The 24,603-nt window shown below is 34.1% G+C and overlaps 1 protein-coding gene across 1 annotated transcript in view; it reads right to left on the reverse strand.

Moving 5' to 3' along the window:
- LOC132941982 (death-associated protein kinase related-like) overlaps nucleotides 1-23,930 on the reverse strand; it is a 53,316-nt gene extending 29,386 nt beyond the window's left edge. Inside the window, exon 1 of the mRNA XM_061010263.1 lies at nucleotides 23,150-23,930. Within this exon, the coding sequence (XP_060866246.1) occupies nucleotides 23,150-23,418 (269 nt within the window). The 5' untranslated portion in view covers nucleotides 23,419-23,930. The remainder of the gene's footprint in view (nucleotides 1-23,149) is intronic.
- Between the last annotated feature and the right edge of the window lie 673 nt (nucleotides 23,931-24,603).

Consider the following 24,603-nt stretch of genomic DNA (forward strand, 5'->3'; position numbering starts at 1 on the left):
GGGCTGCTATATGCACTATTACTAGGTCTTATCACTCCTTCAGATAACAGCTCGTCTAAAATAACACGTAATCTATTTTGTTCGCTGTACGACAGGCGTCTAGGACGAAAAGAAATGGGTTGTTCATGCTTAAGAATAATTTTCATATTAAAATCTACATTACTGTCGCGCGATTCTACGTTCCCTTTTAACATATATTCATTGTTATACACATCAATAAATTTATTTCTTATCTCCGTGTCCAAATCCGGATTTATATTCAACAAACGATTATTGCGGTCGTTTTCGTCTTGACCATAATTAATACATAATATTTCGTCGAAATTATTGTCGACCTTTTTCATAATAGTATCGCTATTAAGATTAATAATATTAACGTTATCGTCCACGAATTCTATTTTAAATCCGGGTTTAGACAGGAGGTCCCTACCTAGAATAGCATCAGACGACATGGTATTATTCGGTACAATATAAAATTTAAAATCTATGACATTATTATTGATTGTTACATTAGTTTCAAAAATCCCCAATATATTTAACTTAGCCCCATTAATCCCATAGAAATTACTATCACCTGCCGGTTTAATTACAGTATAGTTATTTGGAATAAACTCACATTTTAGAAGGCTGATGGGACTACCTGTGTCGATCACTGCGTTGAACTTGACTTCGCAAACTTCATGTTCGGTAACAGGGACGTCAATATGGCATAGTACCTCGTACGGCTTCGGATAGTCGACGGGTGGTACATCATCGTCTGCCACGTCGATGTTCATTAGCCCTGGCTGCTTCCCTGTCGATGCATTGGAACTCAGCTGTTTCGTACGTCCTGGACAACTTCCTATCTGATGTGACGTCGAACCACATTCATAGCAGGCACCCTTTTCCCTCTTCGGTTTAGGACATTGAGGTGAAATATGTGTTCTCGAGCCACAATTGTAACACGATCTGACTGTCGGTTTTCCTTCGTAATCTGTCGTGGTTTTTGTACTCTCCTTTTTCGTCGGTAAAGACGGTGGTGTATCATTCTGCTGTCGTGGTGTAGGCGTCTGTACCCCGTTGTCTTTCATGTTTACTGCCGGCTGGCGAAAACGTGTCGTACGCGATGTATCTAACCGTTCGTACTCGACCACGTCGCTTAATAAGTCATCTTCGTCTCGATGATCGCGGCCCAATAAATACATACTTAGATCCTTCGAGTATAGACCTTCCAAAACTTGTATCTTTGATTCGTAAAAAGATAGACCAACTCGTTTGCACAGGTAAACTTTCTCATGAAAATATTCGCGTACATTCTCGTTTCGTAATTGAACGCGACGACTCATCTCTTTCCAACAATCACCTGTCAACACTACGCCAACGAACGTTTTGCGAAATTGTTTTTCAAAATCGGCCCAGTCTTCAATATCCCTCGATGTGAACCAATGACGAGCGGCACCGTCTAGATTTGCACGCACAGACTGTAATTTGAAGTTGTCTGGCCAGCGATGTAAGTTAGCGACACCGTTCACTGTTCGCAACCAATCTTGAGCTTGCGCGCCCGTTGTTAGCCCATTAAAAACTGGTATAGACTTGTTCAAATCTGGGGCGATTGTCATGTCGTTCGATGGTTTTCTATCTTGCTGTGACTTCAGCAGCTCCATTAACATGGCGTTTTGTGACAATAAAGTACAAAGTAGTGTATTCGCATTCACATTACTTGTATCAACATTCAGTTCATTCGGTTCGTTCGGTATATTGGCGTGCGCTTCCGGTGTATCATTCGTTTCATTGGACGTGTTACTGCGACTTCCCTGCACATCATTCGGTCCATTCTCCTGTCCTTCGTTGTTAACATTTTCTTCTTCATTCATGTTGCTACGAGATCGTGTAACAACTCCGGTGTTCGCATTCGGTGGTTTTGACATACTGGTTAATATTCACATTCAAATAAGCATTCGGTAAAAAAAAAAAAATTACACAATAACAATTACATTCATATTTGATTCAGTTGAATCTGAAAACGATCCCACTTCTGAAACTGATGGGCAAGAGTGGTTAATTAAGGAAAAATAAATTAGAACAGAATGATTTAAGGTGAAAACATATTTATTTATTGACACGCGCCGTAACTTGGCGAGCGGTGTCGAACAACTACTCAAAGTATATCAGTACAAAATAAAACTGGTCTACGTTGTCGCAGCGGTCGGCCCGAATCGTCGGGTCGATACCTGCCGACAACGTAGACAAAAATATAACAATCGGCTTATCGATATAATAGTAATAAATCACCACATATGTAAATATGTAATTATGAATTTAATTGAATTCACTTCGATCATGTTATTTTCTGGTAGGTAGCGCATGAAGAATAGGTGCCATACAATGTGAGGAAAAGACACCGAGACTTGTGACAATTGTGTATAAATTGATTTTCCTATTGTATTAGATATTTTCCCCTCATTCCCACAATAAAACGACTTTAAACTTGTACATTTTTAACTTTTCGGTTTGTAACTTGTATGCTTTTAATTGACGTTGACATATTGTTTTAAACAAAAATATTTAAAACATAGCCAAGTGATAAATTGTTTAATACTTATATAATATTTATCACCACATGTATATTATGATTATCTACATAGAATACTGTATTTTAATATATTATAAACAAGCTTGAAAAATGATTGAAACAACTCGATATATTTTTCAAGTCCAACATCGAAACGACATAAGTAATAATTATATTTAAATGTTTAATATATTATTGTTTACTGTAGTCAAATTTACCAATAAGATTTTGAAAAAAACCACAGTATACAGGGTAATTTTAAATAATTGTACTGCATTTTTAACAGATTCTCAGATATTTAAGGAATGTATGTATACTTATTGAAGTTACCAGAAATAAGGAACTATAGAAGAAGATTTGTCGATCCATAAACATATTAATCCCCGCCGAAAGATAAAAACAAAATGTTTTGCTGTGTAACAATTACAACAGTCTATATACTCTATAGTCTATATACACAATCTGACGATAAAAAATTGTATAGGTATGCCACATTAAGTATATTTATTATTACATCCATCCGAATTTCAGCGGTTTTAGCAAGTCTCACGGATGATCGTATTATATAATTATATTCACGGCACATGTATTATCATCCTGCAGTGTTACTATATGTAGCGTTTTATAGTATGCAGGTATATCAATGGCCAATATTTTAAAAATGTAGAAAAATACACATATTTTGGTGCACTCAAATACTCAATAAAGGTAATATGATAATAAAACGAGAAACAAACATAAAACACAATTGTGTACAACAACAGGCCTTTAAGTATGGTATAGCAATAACGCATATCATAAAAACATTAAATAAATAAATCGTTCCCATGCGAAGTGTCCAAGTGATCAGTTTTTGGCCGCAAGTCGTAACTATATTACCAGCTAGGTACTACATAACCTATATACCTTTATTGTATTATAATATTGGCACGTTGTCCTGACCTGTCCGGGGTCGGGTCCGACTATACGATAAAACGACTCGACCGCGTACGTTTTCCAAAGGATTTTCATCGGTATTGTTTTGCGATATTTTTTCGCGGGCAATCGTGATGCATGCGGCGCACACGGGCATTCCGCGGACTGCGGTCGTATCGATTAAATCGCATTAATGCATATTATAATATATCGTATAAATGGTAATGTTTTCTTTCTTTTTTTTTCGACTTTCAGCACAATGTACACAATTGAGTGTATACAAAGGTAAGTACACGCATATAACATACAACCCATATACACTGCTGTCACGCTCTCGACGGCGGCGGCGGCGGCGGCACCAATGGGTATAGGTATTATTATAATAATATAAACACCACGTTAATGAAGTGTATACCTACGAGGTATCTGTTCACAAACACACACACACACATTTATTATTTATCGGTGAAAATTCGCACAGTACTCAGTCAATCATTACAATGTTATACCGCGCATTTATATACCTATATATATACCTAGTATAGATAATAATTGTATATACGTACGAAATAGTAGATTTCGTATACACGTGTTTCGGCGGCCTAATTGATTATGTTCGTAAACACGGAATATAATATTATGTAGGTATATATAATTGTCAGCGCGTAATAATTATGTCAATGCTGTTCGTCTATGTATTATACGTATTATTATAGACATTTTCGTCCCTGGCGGCCGTAAGGTCGTTGAGTGCAAAAATGTGCACGTACCTACCCACCGCGTGCGATATAGTATAATACGTGCAGCTCGATAGTATTACAGTCGTCGTGTCCGTCAGTCGTCATAATTATTGCCATCACATTGTTATCCGTTTTATTTATTTTTTAAATATATTATAAAGTACATAGGAAATCGAACGAATCGTACATTATTCGTCCGGCATTGTCGTCGTCGTCGTCGTCGAATACGATCGTGTTAACATAATATTATTATCGTATACGTAGATATACTGAAGACGACATAGTCGTAAGTCACTACATACCTATACCTACTGAACTACTACCATTCCAGAACTTTATAGTATAACGTATAATGCTCGCGCAGAATTTATGATCACAGCTCTCGACCCTGTCAATATAATGGCCCATTAACGGTATACACGCACGATAGTTGTTTATGTATAAATAATTTACGTTACAATATATTACATATCATCATTACACTACCTATTTCATTTGGAGAAACGTTTGATCGTTGTTATTTTTTTTATCGTGGCTGACAAAGACGGTTTTACTGACGATAATAGTATTATATACTATATTGTTCTAGAAATATCCGCTGATAATAATATTCGGGACTATATTTTTGATGACATATGACAATACATTTTTTCAACATTTAGCTTGAAAAACTAAAAATGCGTTCAAAAATTGCCTCCAAATTCAGTTTCATTGTTAGATATTATAATATTCAAGGAAAGTAAATGATTCTAAAATTAAAAATGTTGACGAAAAATCTGACACCCACGTTCCTCCCCCATGTATGTACCCACGGGTAGGTACATTATATTATGAATTTAATAAAGTAGTATAGGTACCTGCTGGTACATTGAACAGCTTTAAGAAAGACACTTCCTTATATCTAATAATTAGGTAATCGTAACCATGATACTATAAATTATAAAAGCACGGATGTGCAAGGCACTCAACTAGTTGTATCTATAAACGTTGAGCATCAAAATTGTTTATTTAGTTAAAAGATATGTTACTTGTTACTTTGATACTTTGGAAATTTGTAAATGGTTACATACTTACATGTTACAGTTACTTTGTTACACTTATTTAAAAGTACGATGAGTTGCCAAATTACATATTATTATTTATGTTTATTTAAATTATTTTCTTCAAAAAAATAATTAAACAACTAAATATTTATTTCAGATGAAATAACAGGTAGGTTTGATCAAATAATTCTGTTCAAACTTTAAATCATTAGGCAATCATTGTTATCGATATTCTACAAGAGAAAACAAAATGCATTGATCATTGGGTGTTAAAGAAAATATCTTATTATTATTGTACTTATTTAAATGAAACAGAAGACTTCACACTACACAAAAAAATCTTGAATTGAAAGTCGCAATAAAAATGAAAATGATAGTTAACACGAGTTATATTAATTTATATAATTACTTGAAAATTACGTACAATGATAATTACGAGTTAAAAATGTAAATATAGATAGTAGGTTATGTAACTGCAGTGATAATCATAGTGTCTAATAAAAGTATTTTATAACTCAACATTGACCATTTTATCTTAAGCAGTATTACAAACGAACGATTCATCATCGACTAATTTGAATAACTAAAATAAACTTAATAACAAATATTTGAACATACCTAATTAAATACTTGATATTAAATCCATAATAACTTTTATTTATAATATACATTTGGTGGAAGTTCAATCATAGTACGCGTACTTAACGAAGTTTTAAAGGAATTTAGATTTTGAAAAGCCTTGCGAGTTGATTAAATTAATTTTTTATTTATATTATATTTATTATCGGTTACTATAGAAGCAACCATTTGAAAAAAAAAGGTAACCAGATTTTGTTGATACGTTTTATTTGGTTGCTATGGTTAAACTATTCATCGGTTTCTATAGTACTAAAACAAGTAATTGGGTGGTCATAGCAGCTGTAATGCAAAATAGGCCACTTGAAATCGGTCAGAAAAAAAGAAGTATATCCAGCCCCAAACATGTACCTATATAAAGTTATGATCTTGGTCCGGCATATAGAATTAAAAATTTAAAAAGCTAACCAGTCTTGGTGATTTTGCTGTGGTGGTTTTGCCTGTTTTGAGGAGTGCGATGGGTGTGATTACCCTACTTGGGACTCAATTAATTATTTTTAATACCTAAGTATGTAAATATTTAAAAAATAATAATTTATTGCAATTATTAACAGTATTATAAACGTTTTAAAATATAACAAAAATAAAACGCAAGTATAACTTGCACTACTGCAATAGTCATAACAGTTTTCGAAAAGAGGATTAATTCAAATTTGTTCGTGCCTTGGTACCAAATTCACCCTCTCCACCCCATTCTGAAGTGTTGTCAAAATCTCTACTTTGGTTTTGTGTAAAAAAAAGTTTTAGCTGGGTTTTATTTTTATTTTGTCTATAGATTGTCGCGGTTTTCGGTTTATATGTAGGCCTTGTGGAAATACAATAGGAATAGGTGAAATAAGGGGGTGCTTTCAGCCGCTCAAATATTCCATTAGCCCCCCAAAAAACAACAGTTTTTTAGTTGGGTGGGATCAAAGCCCCTCCTCCCCCGCTCACATTGATGTTGAAAATGTTAGCCCCCACTAAAATTTTAATGGATTACCACCTATGTGTTGGCAATGGGCATGGTGCATATTTAATTCGGTGTTTCCGAATTGCGGACAAAGTGACAAAAACCATGTGAGTTGCGGATGAAATGTAAAAAGGTAACATACGAATTGCGGACACAAATATAAGATAAGAAATTTCCTATTATTATTTTTGATATAGCGATCGTGGACGTTGGGAAATTATTGTTTGATATACAGGCTGTTTCAAAAACATTTTTACCACAAGATCTATAAAAACTATGACGATAAATATTGATGATAATCTATAAATATTTTATAAACAATTTTTTCCACAAAATTAAAACAATAAATAATTCAACATTTTAAAAATAACGATTGCTCTTTTGCAAGACACAAATATTTCTAACCCCACCTAGCAATTTTTTTGGTAGCTTGTCCTAAGTCCTGAAAAAGTGGTGAAGGGAAATATTTGTGTCCACAACTAACGTGGTTTTTATTAAAAAAAGCTCTGTACGCAATTAGTATTATGACAACGAAACTCGTGTCCGCAATTGTTATGTTATAATTCCTGACCTAAATAATTCGTCCGCAACTAGTATGTGTCCATTTAATTATTATAAATGGGGTGGCAAATGTCGAACGAAATTCTACAATTCATAAATTTATACTATGTATAAAACGTTCACACGACGGTGGAATGTCTATATGCCTACGACTTGCCGATGACGTTGCGAAACCGTACACACCATAACGATATTATAATAATATAATGATACATTTCATTGGGTTGTGTGTGAAATCTTCTTCGTTGGAAGAACGTCATTCCGGTGACCACTATACAGCTGTATACGGCTTATTGACACACGCGGAACAGTTTCCGACGCGGGTGCGGATAAAATAAGTCGTTTCGACATCGCGAAAATAATTATCATAAAGTCGTCGCATCAAATTAGAATAACGCATACTATAAAATATGTATAATATGTTATACGTCGCGATTGATTTCCCGTGTGTATAGAAATCGTGTGCGCATACCAATCAATGTGCGCTGTCTTAGATTTATACGATTTTAATGACGGCACGATGTATAAAATATATATATATAAGTAAGTAACTATAATATTTTCATTCCTCAAGCGCGCGAGCTCACATTTTTCTGATGCTGCGCATTGCGCGTATATATTATTACATTCGTCGTACCTATATAAATCGCGAACGGTATCATTACAAATTACGAGGTATAGGTAACAATATTATTATCATTTATCATTATTATTACTATGTCATCGGACGTCGTGGTTGGTCGATCCGTACGCATCATCATATTATACATGATTATAATATATTATTATTATTATATAGTTTGAGCCTTGGAGTGGTCGCCGTACGTATTGTATGTCATTACTTAACGGGCGCCACGTATTTTAATATGCGTGTATTTACGTAATATATTATTATTATTATGATATTATACAATATAATATGTATAGTGGACACGACTGCCGCACGACAACCGGATGACAAACTAAACACGTTCTACTGAAATCCTATACGCCACCGCCTTGGACATCTCCACCGCTGCCGCCAAATAGGTCTTTCGGATCGTATATAGACTGAAATCCGATAGGTTTTTGTGGACGGTCGTGACAAATGCACTTAGATCTCGATATCTATATAATATATTATAATTTATATTATAATAATATAATACATTAGGTATATATTATTATAATGTATTTCGTACCGGTGGAAATGGCATGTCTTGTCAATCCAATTTATTATATTATATTCGACATCATACATACGCCTACCTATGCGACGCGTGTCATTGCTTTTATTACAATACATGTAACACCACATTTTTCAGACTGATAAAGCCATGATCGAATACAAAATCTATTGTTTTATTAAAATATAAGTAACAATTTTTACAACTTTAGTCCCCCGATTCACGTTTATTATAATAATATATAATAGTATAATCTATACCTTTCTACAGGTTTGATACGTCTGCAGTAGCGAGACGCGTTACGTTATAATATACCTACTTCATAAAAGGCAACGTTTTTTCAACACTATACTAGGTACACATTATTGTCATGAACATAACATATATATTGTATGACGATAGGTAGTACACGTGCACTACAAATGTTATGGACATTTAAAGACATCGCGAGGCAATAAGATTTTTTTCAAAATCCGCGAGCAGCTGAGAAGTGAGAACGGACGTTACACCATTATTAAATATTATACGCGACTATGCGACTATAATATAATATGCGATAATATTATAGTATAATAATAAAATAATAATAAAAGCGTATATGGGTGTGAACAAGTGTCCTGGCATCTATATATATGATTTAATGAAAACGTTCTCGGTGAAACAATAATCAGGAAAATGTCGTCCGCATTATAAATAAGAAATCGCGGTTCACAGACATTTCACACTTCATATTATTAAAGAAAAAAAAACTCGTATAATAATTATAATTGCGTATCTCGATAATTTATTGCCTACGAAATACTGCGCAGGCCAATTTATTATGTATATATATATATATATATATATATATGAATATAATATATTATATAGCTGTTTATCTGTCAATCAACTTACTCACTGCTCCACTAAAATTCACACAACATCTGCGCAACGACAACGCATATAATCAGCCAAATATGGTCCGTAATTATCTCGCGATTAGACATTATATATTTATTTTATAGTGCGTATATTATACAAATATTTCAACAAACTAATAAAATCTTTTAATTCACATCAAACTATAAACAAACACAATGTTAATATAAAATTATTAATTATTCCAATACGCTCGGTTTTCGAGAACATAAAATACCATAATATTCGTTTCTCGTAATATTCTTACTAATTGTTTTTCCACTTCTATTTCTACATTCCATAATCTAACTATCTGGTGATTTTTGTATTATGTATAGGTACACGGGAATGAATATTTTTCGATTTTTACGATTATCTTTTTTACCTAGGTACGTTCCATCCGTTACGGTGAGAAAAACGTTCTTTGGTTTGTACCGGAATAACTCGACGGGAAATTAGTCGAATTAATAATATACTTATACTTAATAATCAATATATTCTTACATGAAGTTAATACTGGAAGAGCTGGTTTACCACAGAAATAATACTACGTGATAACGCGAAAAAATGTATTGATTATAATAATAAATCAAAATAGGAAATTAGGCAGTGACACCAATCGGTTTCTTAAACAATAATTTCACTTAGCTCATACTCACACTGTTCCAGCAGATACAGATTATATATTTAAAAATCGGATGCATGAATAGGGCTTTAGTAAGTAAACTTCATGGTTGTATAAAATAATATGAACCCATATATTATTGGAGAATATATTATTATAGCCTTACCTAATTTTATATTAAGTTTGAGTATAATATTTTAATATTAATTGTATTAAAGTCGTACAGCACTAATACCTATTACATAATCATCATTATTGTTTACAGTAAAACAAGAAATTAGGTTTTACCTATACATTTTCCTCTAATTATTAGGCTATTACATAATATATTTTGGATAAGATAATATAAGGCCTAAGACTTAAGTGGATTATTATTTTTCTGTGATTACTTTTTTGTGAAAATATTGTGCTCAATACGTTGTAACTACCACCCTTATGAAACAGGGTAGTAAAACCGTGTACCAATATCGTTTTTTTCCATCCAAGAGAGTTTGACGAAGAATCGGTTAAACAATAATATTATATATTTTTTTGTATTATGTAGTTGTCTGGGCGCTTTCACAGAATATCCTACGATATAAACATATAATATACTTCGATGACGAAATTTACAAATTATAAGATATTTGTATCGGAGGTTAAAAAAATAAGAGAGGCCTAACTGCGGTGGCCGTATACTGCACAAACACACACACACACATACGCGCACACACATACACACACGCGCGAGCGTACGCGATATACCCGTCGAATACCACCGAGGGGCTTTCGCACCCACACCTAGTCCGTGACACACCCGAAGTCGTCAACAACGCAAAGACCGCGACTCACCGTCTTCGTCTTGGCGAACTTGGCGAGGTTGTATTTTTTTGTTTCGGTGTCTCCTCGGCAGCAACAGACCGACCGACCGACCGACCCCACGCGCATAAATAGGTCACCGTGTGCAACGGCTGCACGTGTCTTTCCGACGTAGTTCTTCACGTCAGTGCGTGTGTTTTTGTGTGTGTGTGTGTGTGTGTGTGTGTGTGTGTGTGTTGGCGTACACGTCGGTATTTCGACAAATCGGAAGAAAAACGTAAAAAAATCTTTAAAAAAAAACCACCTCCGGCACACGTCAAATATAATAACGTACGCGTACCTGTATATTTATTAAATAGGTATACGTGATCACGTTCCCGAAAGGCGCGATGCATATAATATTAATAATTATTATATAGCTGATGCCTGACAATAATTATAATCATAATAAGACGGACGATAAAAGAAACACTATATTATAGCTACCGAATTCCTCGGAGTCATATCCATTACCACAACTATTATAATATAACATTATACACAGCCGGCGACGGGTGTGTTATTATTTTTTCAACACGCTGTCGTCGCCGTACGACCCGCGACCGTGTAAGTACTGTATACTTGTTGCGATATATATATATATATAATTACGTATAATATATAATGACGACCGTTTGATCCTTCGGTGGATGCGTTTTCGAAAGAAATGTCATCGCACTATTTATGGGTATATCGTGTTACTTGCCGCCGCCACCGCCGCACACGTTGATATTATTATATTTGACCGTGTGGTGGCGGTATGATAATTATTAGCTCCAGTGAAAAACTCCGCCTTTTTTCACTCATATGACTCTGACGCCGTAATCGATGTATACTATATTAATATTATCATATTAGTAAAGTTATGTATATAGGACCGGTTGGCCGTGGACCATGGCCTGCGCCGCCGCGTTGGGGGCTGTTTTTTGTTGTGTTTTTTATCATCTCTCGATCAGCTAACGAGGAAAATTGAATATGATTATTATTACTATGCAAAACTATTTAAAAGACCGTCGGCAACGATATCTCATCATCAATAGGAGCCTCGGAGAACCGTATAATTTTTTATTTCCTAAATACAATGCGACATCGTCGTCTATATAATATAAAATCATACTATATTATACCTTAAAAACTTGTCTGCGTTAGAAATTATTCTGTTCGCATATCTATTAAAAAACAAAACATTGCAGATTATTTTTATTTTTGTATTCCCACGGAATACATTTCTAGGGTTTTTCGTAAATTAATTGTATAATAAACGATTATTCAAAACATCACCATGTATGAGTCTTTGACGTACTCAGACTGCAGCCGTCACGTTACAAACGAATTGGGCAGTGAATACCATATTGGCCGGTAGGTATACTCTTAACCAGAACAATAAATATTAACATAATTGTTAAAAATATTATTATATGACAGTCGGATACGTTCCAAAAACTATTTCTTATTTACCAACGGTTAATTTTTTTTTGTGTGTGTCACTGGTGTTAAAATCAATCAATAAGCATTTGAAAACATTTAAGAAACGACTAACACTCTACATACGAGTAGGAAGGTAAGTTTTGGAAAAATATGACCATGTGTTACTATCATGATATTAAATTAAGATTTTTTAAATCATACAAACAAGACAATGAATGATTTTTAACTCATAACGGGTTTTTCCAATCAAAAACTATTCAATATACCATATAGATACTTATATACAATAATAAATAAAACTATGCCAGTGAAATAATAAGGAAAATTGTTATGCATTTAATAGGTATTTACTGTTTGTTTAGGGTCTTAAGCTAAATTGAATAGCCTAGAAAAATATTAAATACGTATTACTTTAAGTATCAGTGACGAGCAAAATAATTCATAGATAAATTTAAATATTTTTACTTGTTATTATTATTCACTGTACGTTGTTTATAATATATTCTTAAGCTATTATTCGGGTGGTATAATGTAATATTTATATATTGTTTTTTAATTTTCTTATGTAGTTGCATTATGAAGACATCATCATAATCCATATAGACAAATATATTTTGCATTGGCCGAAATGTTATTGAAACAACAATATGTAACCGTATAATTATGTACGTCGTGAATCGGTGGTATAATATTTATTACGAGTATTTAGAAAATAAAACGCAAGCAAGTAGACATTATTATTATAATATAGGTATATTAGTACTTATACAACAGCTGCGACGCAACAACAATATTATTATAATAATCGTTTCGATTGAGTTGTAAAATAAACCATCTAAACGTCTCGTAAAATTATTGGTAGTGGATGGTGTTATTTTTTTGACAGCCAACTAGTAAATATTAATAATAATAACAGTAACGTGGATGAAATATGAAAATAATTGCTGTATAATATTATTGATATAATATAATATGAATGGCGTGGGCATACACCGACCGTGTTAATTCAGTGGGCATTCGCGTATACTATAATATTATTATCATTATTATGATAATGTGTATAGATAAGTCCAGTGCATGGTTTATCGAGTGTTTATATCGTATAATGACGATATAATAATAAGAGTATAATATACATCCTTCGGTAGTCGGCGGTCGAGTGATGCTGCGTATACATACCTATAATAATATAATATAATTTGCCCGCCCGTTCTTTGTGACTATATACTAAACACGTCGCGTTGTAATTGTGTGGTACATATTATTATTATACATTATAAATACGGAGTAATTGCACCTGGGAATAGTAATTTACATCGATTCGACCGATTCGGATGTGGGAGCGACGACGTAGGAATAAACAAAACTATTAAAAATCTTAATAATATATTATAATAGCCGAGCAAGATAGACTGAAAAAAAAAAACTATTTTTTTTTAAATATGGTTCAAACACAATAAAAAAATATGATTAAATATGTATGCATTTTAGTCCGGCGTTCATTATAATATTATTATTATCGCATCGCGGTACAAACCTTATTATTCGTACGGCAGCGTACGGGTGGGAGGAAATTACAAATTTAATATTATGACACACATAATAATGATAATATTATGATATGTGCTGCCGCACGCTGCAGGAGTGTCCTGGTCGGGTAGAATTTTTTCGTGCGAAACCGTCGCGAAACAAAGAGATGGGCGTGAGAAACTGCAAGCGCCGCGGACATCATCATCAGTGTGCACAGCTATATTATAATGTAAAATATAAACAATGCACACTGCGTATAAGATGCAAAACATATATTTATACGTAAATCGTAGGTAAAGTGTTCGATGTTGTGTCCGCTGCGCCTGCAAGTCCGCGGAGTACAGGATTTATAATAATATAATAGGTACCTGCCTAAAAAATTACACGCGCACTCATTTGTGGTTTTACGATATTTTTTGGAATTTTGTGTGTTTCCGGTCGAAATCATATGATAATATCATACATAATAATACTGCTTATAATAACACGCGTACATAGTATAAGACGTGCAGCATACAATATAATAATGCGTTTAGGTGCGTAGGTGTTAAAATATTATATATAGGTACACGGTTCGTGAATTTCCCAGGACGTCAGCAGAACTTAATAATTATCGTCGTTATAATACGATCGTCGGCGAGTCGAAATTATAATTTTATTGTAACTTGCAATTTATTATAGTACACACGTATACAGACGGCCATACAGGTGGCATTCCGAATCGACGTGCGTGTGCAAAGACTACGGTGCACGTTACAGAAAATCGTAATTGAAATTGTACATATTTGGTGGCGTTCAGATATCGCGCGGTGTTAAACAATCGCCCACCACCTCGAATCTTTAAATATTTTTTTTTGTTTTCCCCAGATAGTCCGTCACGCCCCGGTATTTGTGCGTGTTATAACCTAACTTCTTTATTATAGCGCATTAATATGAATATTCATCGTACAAGATTTAAACGTCTACGATACCCTATATACGTTTGTAACCAAATAGTGGCAAGTCAAAATCAAAAATAGTGATAAATTAAAAGAGCTCATGAGGAAAGTGTAATAACTATAACCAAGATCACTGTGGCATTGATAGACATTCATTTCAACCTAGGAAGGAAAAGTTACAATAAAAGTAGACCTAAAATCTCCAAAAAGAAAAAATGCATCAGATGTTCACTAATCATCATCGCGGAGAGGGAGTCAACCAAAACCACTTTCCGGGAAAATATAAGACCCCTGCAAAACGTCCAACACAAACCTCGCAAAACAAGCGTCTAAAAGATGGTTTATTATATACATTTATCCGTAGTTACATATTAAGCTCGTATAATATGTTTGAAAAAATAAAAAAAAAAATTTTAAAAACACACTTTTCCATAAAAACATTTAAAAAAAAATTTTAAAAATTGCACTAAAAAGACAAAAATAATTCTCTGTACTTAAAAATAATGAAAAATTTATTGATGAAAAATTTAAAAGTGTGTGGTGCATCATACAAAACATTAAAAGCCGAGCTAAGTCTCACATACACTTCTTTGTTCAATCCTGTTTATAAGATAGTGACTGGCAGTATATGTCAAGTATAAGAGCAAAATAATGAAAAATTTACTGATGAAAAATTTAAAAGCCAAGGAAAGTCTCACATACACTTCTTTGTTCAATCATGTTTATAAGATAGTGACTGGGAATATATGTCAAGTGTATGCGCACCACACACTTTTAAATTTTTCATCAATAAATTTTTCATTATTTTTAAGTACAGAGAATTATTTTTGTCTTTTTAGTGCAATTTTTAAAATTTTTTTTTAAATGTTTTTATGGAAAAGTGTGTTTTTAAAATTTTTTTTTTTATTTTTTATTTTCTACTTTTTAGTTGAAAGTAAATATTTTTATTAAACGTTTAAGAAATATGTTTTCGGTACCTATATCAGAATACCGGTATAATGTTATTTGGTAATAATTACCGTTGTTACCATAGATATTATAATAATGGATAGGACACGCCTATACTTGCTTCGTAAGAGGTTGCGGTTTTTTTTTGGGGAAGAGAGAAAGTTCAATATCTGCGAGAGATATTACGGCGACGTCGTGGGGACAATCCTTTTTTTTTTTTTTTGGTCCATGTCCCAAAATGACAACGGATTATTGTATTGTCATCCAAGACCAAGGTCTATACCAATTTTCAGAATTTTTCATCTTCAAAAAGTGCCTCAAATCGAGCGCGCAAGATTTGATCACAGACAGACGTGAAACCAAACTTAAGAAAAGTGTTAAAAAAAGACATGTTACGCGACGTGCGCACAATTTACACGAAGACGAGCACGCGTGCAGACAAGTATATAATGTGCACACCGGCTTATACGTCTTATACTACGTGGAGGTGTATAGTACACATCGCGCATACATAATCATATAGATATCAGGGTTGATAAATTTTACGATTTGCACGTACTTAGTCTTATAAATATACATTTCAATGTATATTTTACTCGTTACTTTTATATGGCGTCGAGTTTTCCGAAAATTAATGATCATATATTCGTCTAGAATCATATACGGTCGAAAATATTATCGAGGACGTTTCATCCACATATTATTGTGCGTAAGTTATCTCCGTCTTACAAACGCGTGTATAGCGTAGCAAATTTGGATTCAGTGGAATCGATTTTATTTTACACTTATTAACCATATAGCTGCTTTAGTATTAAAGTAAATTTAATATTTATCCAATTTAAAGGTAAGAACGTTATCTCTGATTGTACGTTGATTTTTTTTACATTCAAATTTTAAAGCGAGTTACAATAAGTATTTAAAATATTAAAATTTAAAATGTATAATTGCTAATAACTCGCTTCAAAATTAAAAAACCAACCAGAGAACGTAGATAATAATATGCTATTACCTCTAAGTTTAATAAAAAAACAATTTACTGTAATATTAAAGGTAGGTAGGCGACATATATTAAAATCGGTTCTGCCTAACCTAAATTGTCAAAAGTTGGGACAACACACGCAGATTTCGTTTTTCGTTCTCTTAATGGTACGTTTATGTAAATATTGGACGCAGCGAAATGCCACTGCGGTGTTCTACCGGTGAATAAAAGAATTATCAAACAATGTGGCTCACCCTGTATATATATAATATATATTTTATATCATAGATGTATTTATACTGCGCAAGTACATTAAGAGCAGCTGTATATAATGATGTATAGTGTCGTATATACTGTCGTGAGCTGGCGATCATTAGTCATCGTCTCGATGGCGTTGACGATCTCACACAAAGATACATTTTATTATATCTAATATATATGTATATACTATATATACGTTTTTTTTATACAGTTCGCGCCGTACGCGTGAAAAATACCCACTCGCACGTTAATCGATGTTCATATCAACGTCATCCATGTGTGCAGAGAGCGCGTATTCCGCGCGAGTTCCGTGGCAATTGAATTATATTCGTAAAATAATGTTAAAATATAAAATTACCCACTATATTGTATTTGAGCTGCAGCACATCTATATTATTTGGGTAGTACTGCTACAGCATAAAGTATACATACGAATGTGGGTACACAACATAAAATACGTACCTAATATTTTTATGAAACATATGGGTATAGAGTCACTCATAAGTCGTAATATAAGTTTTAGGCTAGATTACCGTGGTGGTGGGGGGGGGGGGGGGGTTGACTATAAATTTTGTTGAACTATACGATTGGTATGAATGTTTATTATTTTTTTTTCAGAAGTTCAATAAAATTCAAATTCAAAGATTAAAGAACTATGACGTTCCGGAACGATTAACCGTACAGTATACAATATAATATAATATTTTTATCGCGTAGGTACCTGTAGACGGCGAGAGTTTATCGGGCCCCGAAACTAAAACACACATAATATACCTATACGTTATATTTAATAATTTATATATATTATACATGACGTGTATGCGGGTACGGCCGAAACCCGTTCGCTACAGCAGCCGGAGCCAAGAGACACACGCAAATTTTTTTTATATACACGGAGCGTATAGACACCACATTTATATACTTCGGTCGTATAGCCACGTGTAGGACGCATACAAATATTATAATATATTGTATAATATACATTATAGGTATACGTCTCGCCGTATATTTTATTGTACTTCCACGCGACTTCCGTTGAATGGGTAGTTTGTAGTTACATAATATGCTATAATATATAATATGCACTTTTAGCCAGCATGATAATATTATATACATAATGTGCAGACGCGTGCACATAATATATACTGCAAGTACATAACAGCGCGGCTGACCGAATTGATTTGCTCGTCTTGGCCGCAGGTGTAGTATTATATACATCGCCAATTATTAAAACACAGAATATAATAAATCGCTTGCGCCGACGAATGCAGGTGCAAAACTTCGAATATCCAACGCGAAAAGTTGTTCATTTTCACACGTTTGAAACGGGTGGATTTATATTGCGTTCAGGTCTCTTGCGGTTCTGGCGTTGAGTGATTAATTTTCAGCAATGATAGTCAAAAGTATAATCTAGATGCAATATCTAATCTATTAACTCCGAGTAAATCAGTTGTACGTGAAATCTGTTTTCTCAAGAGGTGAAAAAGGAGTAGTTCACGTAATAGAGTTTTATCGATTCGAATATTTGTTTAATAATTATCTATTTCGGTGATTTTTGAAGATTTAGGTAATTACCATGTTAATTTCGTTTTGTGTCAAATGCTCCCACATAATATTATGCATTACAAGGGACTGGTGTTATATTAAAAAGAAACGTTTCTGAAATCAGAACTTCGCCGAAACTTCGATTTCAATATTTTAGAGATGCCGATATTTTGATAGAAAATAATAAATACTAAACACATTGTACGATGTCTTTCCAGCCATGAAAAATTATAATGGCACTGGTTGAAATCATCGGTGTCAACCAAAACAGCTGATATTTTTAATTTTAAAGAACATCAACTGGCATTTTGGTTTTTTTTGGTCCATCCTTAAATCGGTAGGAATTTGTAGTACTTCTAGGAACCGAACCGAATTCGAAAAACTCAAAAAATTCTAGTTGCAGATATCTATTAGTTATTACATAACATAATAAATAATAATAATAATATAATGATGTTGAAGTATGTGCCATTGAAGGCTAATATGGACAAACGGCCACCATGACGATATTTATACGTACACGCCCCGCTTCCTCCAACTCTTCATCCCTACTTTTGGACTTTCAGGTCCACAAGATAATATGTCTTATCGCTACGGCCGCGCTGTTTTATATATACATATGCATAAAGATACAGCTTCCGCACACGTGCTCGAGGGTAATATGTGACGGTAGTCTACGAATTGAAATGACTTACTGAATATAATATCGTGTACATTATTATTATTACTATTATTATGTATATTAACGTGTTAATATTCACGCGCGCAATCATTATTATTATTATTATGAGATAGTCGATGCCCCCATTTTGTTTTTTGCAACCGTCTCGCTAACGCCACGAGGTGAATCGGGTTTTCATTGCAAGGACGAACCTTAATAGCGTTTTCCAGGAACTAATTGTCGTCACATCATGATTATTTTTATGATTACGATGATAATGATATTACTGTTTTATATGATAAAAAACAAGCGAACTCGACGGCATTGCTACGGGGGGTTTTCTTTAAAATTATAATACAACATTATTATTACGACTTTTGTTGTGTGCATACATTATATACACTTCCTATTCCACCGCAGTCCATAGCGCACCCCCCCCCCCCCCCCCCCCCCGGGTTGATGCGCGCGTGTCCCGCTCGCTCGACTTGTGAAACATATATGAGGCGTTTATAATAATATTTTATTCGTCGATACAAACCATCGGACGCGCGTTTTCTCATGAAATATGATGTTTATGACGACCATACAATATTTGTATAGTTGTACTCAATTAATGCCCACGTATAATATAGTCAGACCGGTGTTTTGCGAGAGACTGATATACCCGCGGCGGCGAAGTCTAGACATTGCAGAGAGCATAGGTATGCGTCGATTTGTCTACAAACGCAATGGCCCCTGCACGTATAAAGGATTATGACCGAGTTATAACCAAGTTTGGGTTCTCGCACATACCTGGTACACACAAACGCATAAAACGTACAACGCGTAATGCGTCGTTAAACTGCCAACGGTAGTTGTTGTCGGGGTGAATCCCTGGTGTCGTGGCACGAGACACTATATAATAATGATCACGGTTGCGGCCACTGTACACGCGTGTAATATCAGTAAACGTACGCGTGTGTGCGCGCACTTGTACACGAGTGTGTGTGTGTGTGTGTGTGTGCTCGCGACAATAATATTATATCCTTGTACAAAATCCGGTATAGTTGTTTTTCGTTAATTACCAAAGAGGTCGCAGAGTCGGATGGATCTGCCGCGCCGAGATCGAGCCGTGCATACGTAACTATATGCCGGCGTGCTACGTGTTCGCAATAATGTATTGACAGTTTCGTCCTCGGCATGTCAGTCGTGTGTCCGACACGGGCGGAAGGCAAGAAAAAAAAAATGGAAAAAAAAACACTGTTCGAATCCCATATAATAATCAATTAGCCCGACGAAGTATATAATAATAAAATGTCGATAAAAACGATAAGAGAAAAAAAAAATGATAAAACATTGTACTCATATTATAATACAATAATATATATAAGTACAAGGCACGCTTTTTTTTTGTGCGTCAGTGTACTCTAGGTATAAACACTGAAAATAACGAACATGTAATTTTGAAATTTACACGGTGGCCGGTGACCAGAACGTGAGGACAACCATTGTTCAAATTTCAACTTCCTTGTCCCATTTCAGGAATTAAAATAATTATAAACCACGCAATATGTTCGTGCAAATGTTGTACAAGAGTAAAAATTAAAGTCGAATGTTTAAAGTAATAATAATGTCCAATTAACATTATAATGTGTCTTAACAAGACATTAATAATCGGTATACTATATATAGGTACCCTATACCTAGTAAATATATATTTTAATTTATACACTAGTATTAAAAATACAAAACAACTTTAAAATTTCAAAACATTAAATTATACTACGATTAACGTCTTGTTAATACGCTATAATTAGCATATATTAGTGTATAATTAATAATTATCCTATTCAATTATAAACGTGATTTTAAAACATATAGTTAGGTATAGTAGGTTAAATATCCAAGGAAAACTGAAAGTATTCAGTCATAGGTATACAATTTTGTTATGCTATATTTAAATTATGTTTTATATAATAATTTGTAATAATAATAAATTAAATATTGGAATTTTATTATTTCTTTTTCTTTCTATGTAATTTCAAAAGCTCGTCATAGCATTATTTCTACTTAATAGATAATTTTTACACGAATGACGTATGTTGTATTCAAGTTACTTATATTATACTATACGTCTATACAATTATAAAAGTATCGTTTTACAATGGTGTTAAGTATTCATGAATGAGTCGTATACGTCGTATATCGTAACGCGCGTAACGATATATCAGCTAATCAGCTCTATATCTTTATACAAAGTTGTATAGTTATTGTATTGCTTTTTTTTAAAACTTATTATATCAAAATTCCAATATGTATAGCTATAATGCAATTTGTTAAAATAGTTTATAGATGAAAAATTATAATTTATATAATATATTTAATATAATTATAATTTCAAGTTATTACTTATTAGTTGATATACATACCTACCAGCTACCAATTCATTATTTAAATTCTTCGCACAACCAGGTATAGTTTTATCAAATTTAAATAATCGAAGTCATTTAAATAATGTTTTCAATTTAATATTGTGAATAAGTTCAATTAGGAACACATAAAAATACTAAAAATAGTAAAATATACTTGTTTAAAAAATTTAAATAATTTTCCATAGTTAATTTACAAACTATATCATATCATAATCACCAATAATAAAATTAGTCTTGTTGGAGATTTTATACTTTTAGACTTATTATATAATAGTTATATAACTATATAAAACAAATAGCAAACATTGGTGGATTTACTAGGGTTTGTGTAGGGTACGCAGAAGCACCCCCGAAGTTTTGAACCTAGTTTGAATATTATCAATATATTATTTACTTATTTATCACATGAGATAAACAGAATACTTAGATAAAGAATGTTCCTAACACAGTGGACAGATCTAATATTCTCCTGACCCCAAAATATTTTCATGTAAATAATTACAAATACACATAATAGTAAAACATACACGTGGAAATTAAAGTAAATATTTATTTTTCCTACAAGCATTAGTAAATAATATGTGAAACAGAAATGAACTAAACAGATTATTTAACCACGAAGGAAATTGAAACCGATTTTTAGGTGAGCGTAGACAGATACGTAGTTAGGACAAAGCTAAGGGGTGGGGGGCGACCGCTCCGCAGGTGGCACTTTTTAATATTCGCATTTACAAATATTGTATATCTATATAACCTAAATTAATATATACAAATTAATGTACGTTTTTGTGAGGCTTATTGGCTGGGAAACTATACTGGATCATTTGCACAACATTTTGCCCACATCTTTCTTGAAACTCGGCGAGTGTTTATAGCTCTGGTTTTCAAGCCCCGTTGATATAGGGTGGCACACACATATTTTTCGTTTTTGGTCAGAGTAATCATATATTTTTTTTGTTAATATAAAGTGCTATTGGGTCTTGGAACCAAATATATAAATATAAATGGACATTTATAGACTATCGAATCGAAAACTACTAAATCGATTACGACGAAAATTTCAGAAATTGTTCTTAGAAAATAGAGTTATTAGGGAAATCCAAATAATATATAGCATGAACCACATTCAAAAAAATACCAAGTGTTATATCCTATTCGATTCAGGTTAGTTGCCTATCTTGGTCAAATCAGTTCGAAAATAGTGAGGTACACGCCGACGCCGATTTGCTAGCGAACTGAGATACTTACACTATAACCGAGATACGTCGGTATAGCGCTGTATTTTATGTGTTCATTTTTCCAAGGCAGTCAGGTATCCAGCTAGTTATTACATAGTAGTGTATGATATAATATAATTATTATCTAAGCTTCATTATGATCCGAGCTAGTTAATCATTCGTAAAATTTACACAAACAAGAAAAAGAAAGTGGCAATAAAATGAGCACCGGGCATTCCGAATAGGTACATCTCTGTAGTGATGCATACAAGTAACCTATAGACAATTAAATACTACGTCTAGAAACTTACTTGGCGAATGGTTCGCTGTCCAGCCGATAATAATTCTCGATGGGTTCCGTCTTAACCAGCCGCATTAGCTGTTTCTCATCGACTACGACCACTCCTTGTTCGACGTCCGCGTGCTTCCACAGCACCGTCTGCTTACTACTGCTCTTGGTCTTGTTGGCCTCCGCCTTACGCTGCACAGCACCCTTGGCCGCGGCCCTGCCGCCCTTTTGGCCCGACGCGTTCATTCGGCTACTTATCGCCCCGCTGCCCGCCGTCGGGTATATCAACATAGTTTGCGTATATGTGTGAACACCGGCGCGGTACTCGGGATCGATTGGTTAAAATTTAATTCGATGAAAAGTCGTAAAACGCTAGTAATGACGATTAAAATAATACAATCTAACGGCTCTCGAAAACAACACCGCTATATTATATCATATGGGGTACGCCTTGGAGACCGCAGACGTGTTTGCTTGTTTGTTTGGTAACGGAATGAAAATTCTCCAACGGTCGAGAGAAAAAACAAAAAAAACCGCGCGCGAACTATGATAATATAAATAATACGCGTACTCCGACGAACGACTGCGAAAACGTCCGGATTCGACGTACAGGCGGCCTATGAAATCACGATAAAAAAAAATAACCTCGTAATTTTGGTTCACCGGACTTTGTAATACCTACGATGACGACCGAAATAATCATGTAAACAATACTTGCAATGGTTTGTGACCACCAGCAACGGCATATCCTCGCCGAGAGACGTCGACTACAGCTGACCGCGTACGCAAACAAACTGCCGCGGTTTAAGTCCCGGTGGCTGCGTGATCGAGCAGATCTGTAGGAGCGCGCGCGCGCGCCGAGGCTGCAGCGACGGACGACGCGCGTAGTGGGAGAACCGACCTGAATGTACGGCGGCGTGGAGACGTCCGTGCGCGCGGGAGCTTTGATGTGCACGTCGTCACCGCGGCAACGTTCATAATATAGCGATAGTTCGTGCCTATCATATTATTAAATATTATTATTTTGATATTATCGTTGAGTACGTTATTGGTTAATATTGGTACCAAAATAAATAATAATGATAATAATGATGACCACGACAACGATGATGCTGTTATAATAATATTATATATTATATTCTCTATGCATTGGTAGGCAGCGTTCGGAATGTGTCCGTGGGACGTAGCTTACGATGGATACTCTCTCACACACACACACATCACATATAGATTGCTGAAACTGCTTTACATCAAGGTATACGAGCGCATTTTCAACGGAGGTCGGTTTTCTGGATTTCCAATGACACGAAATATCGAATCAGCCCGACACTATACATGATATTGTGTCATATAAGTAACTATAATAGCTGATGGTATTCTGCAGGTACCTACCATATTTTGTCGTAGATGTATACTATATAATAATTATAGTAACACGGGAATTAAAATGGAGAGGCTATTATGTGGAATGTGTTG

Source organism: Metopolophium dirhodum, chromosome 3, assembly GCF_019925205.1.
Source record: "Metopolophium dirhodum isolate CAU chromosome 3, ASM1992520v1, whole genome shotgun sequence".
NCBI classification, from domain to species: Eukaryota; Metazoa; Arthropoda; class Insecta; order Hemiptera; family Aphididae; genus Metopolophium; species Metopolophium dirhodum.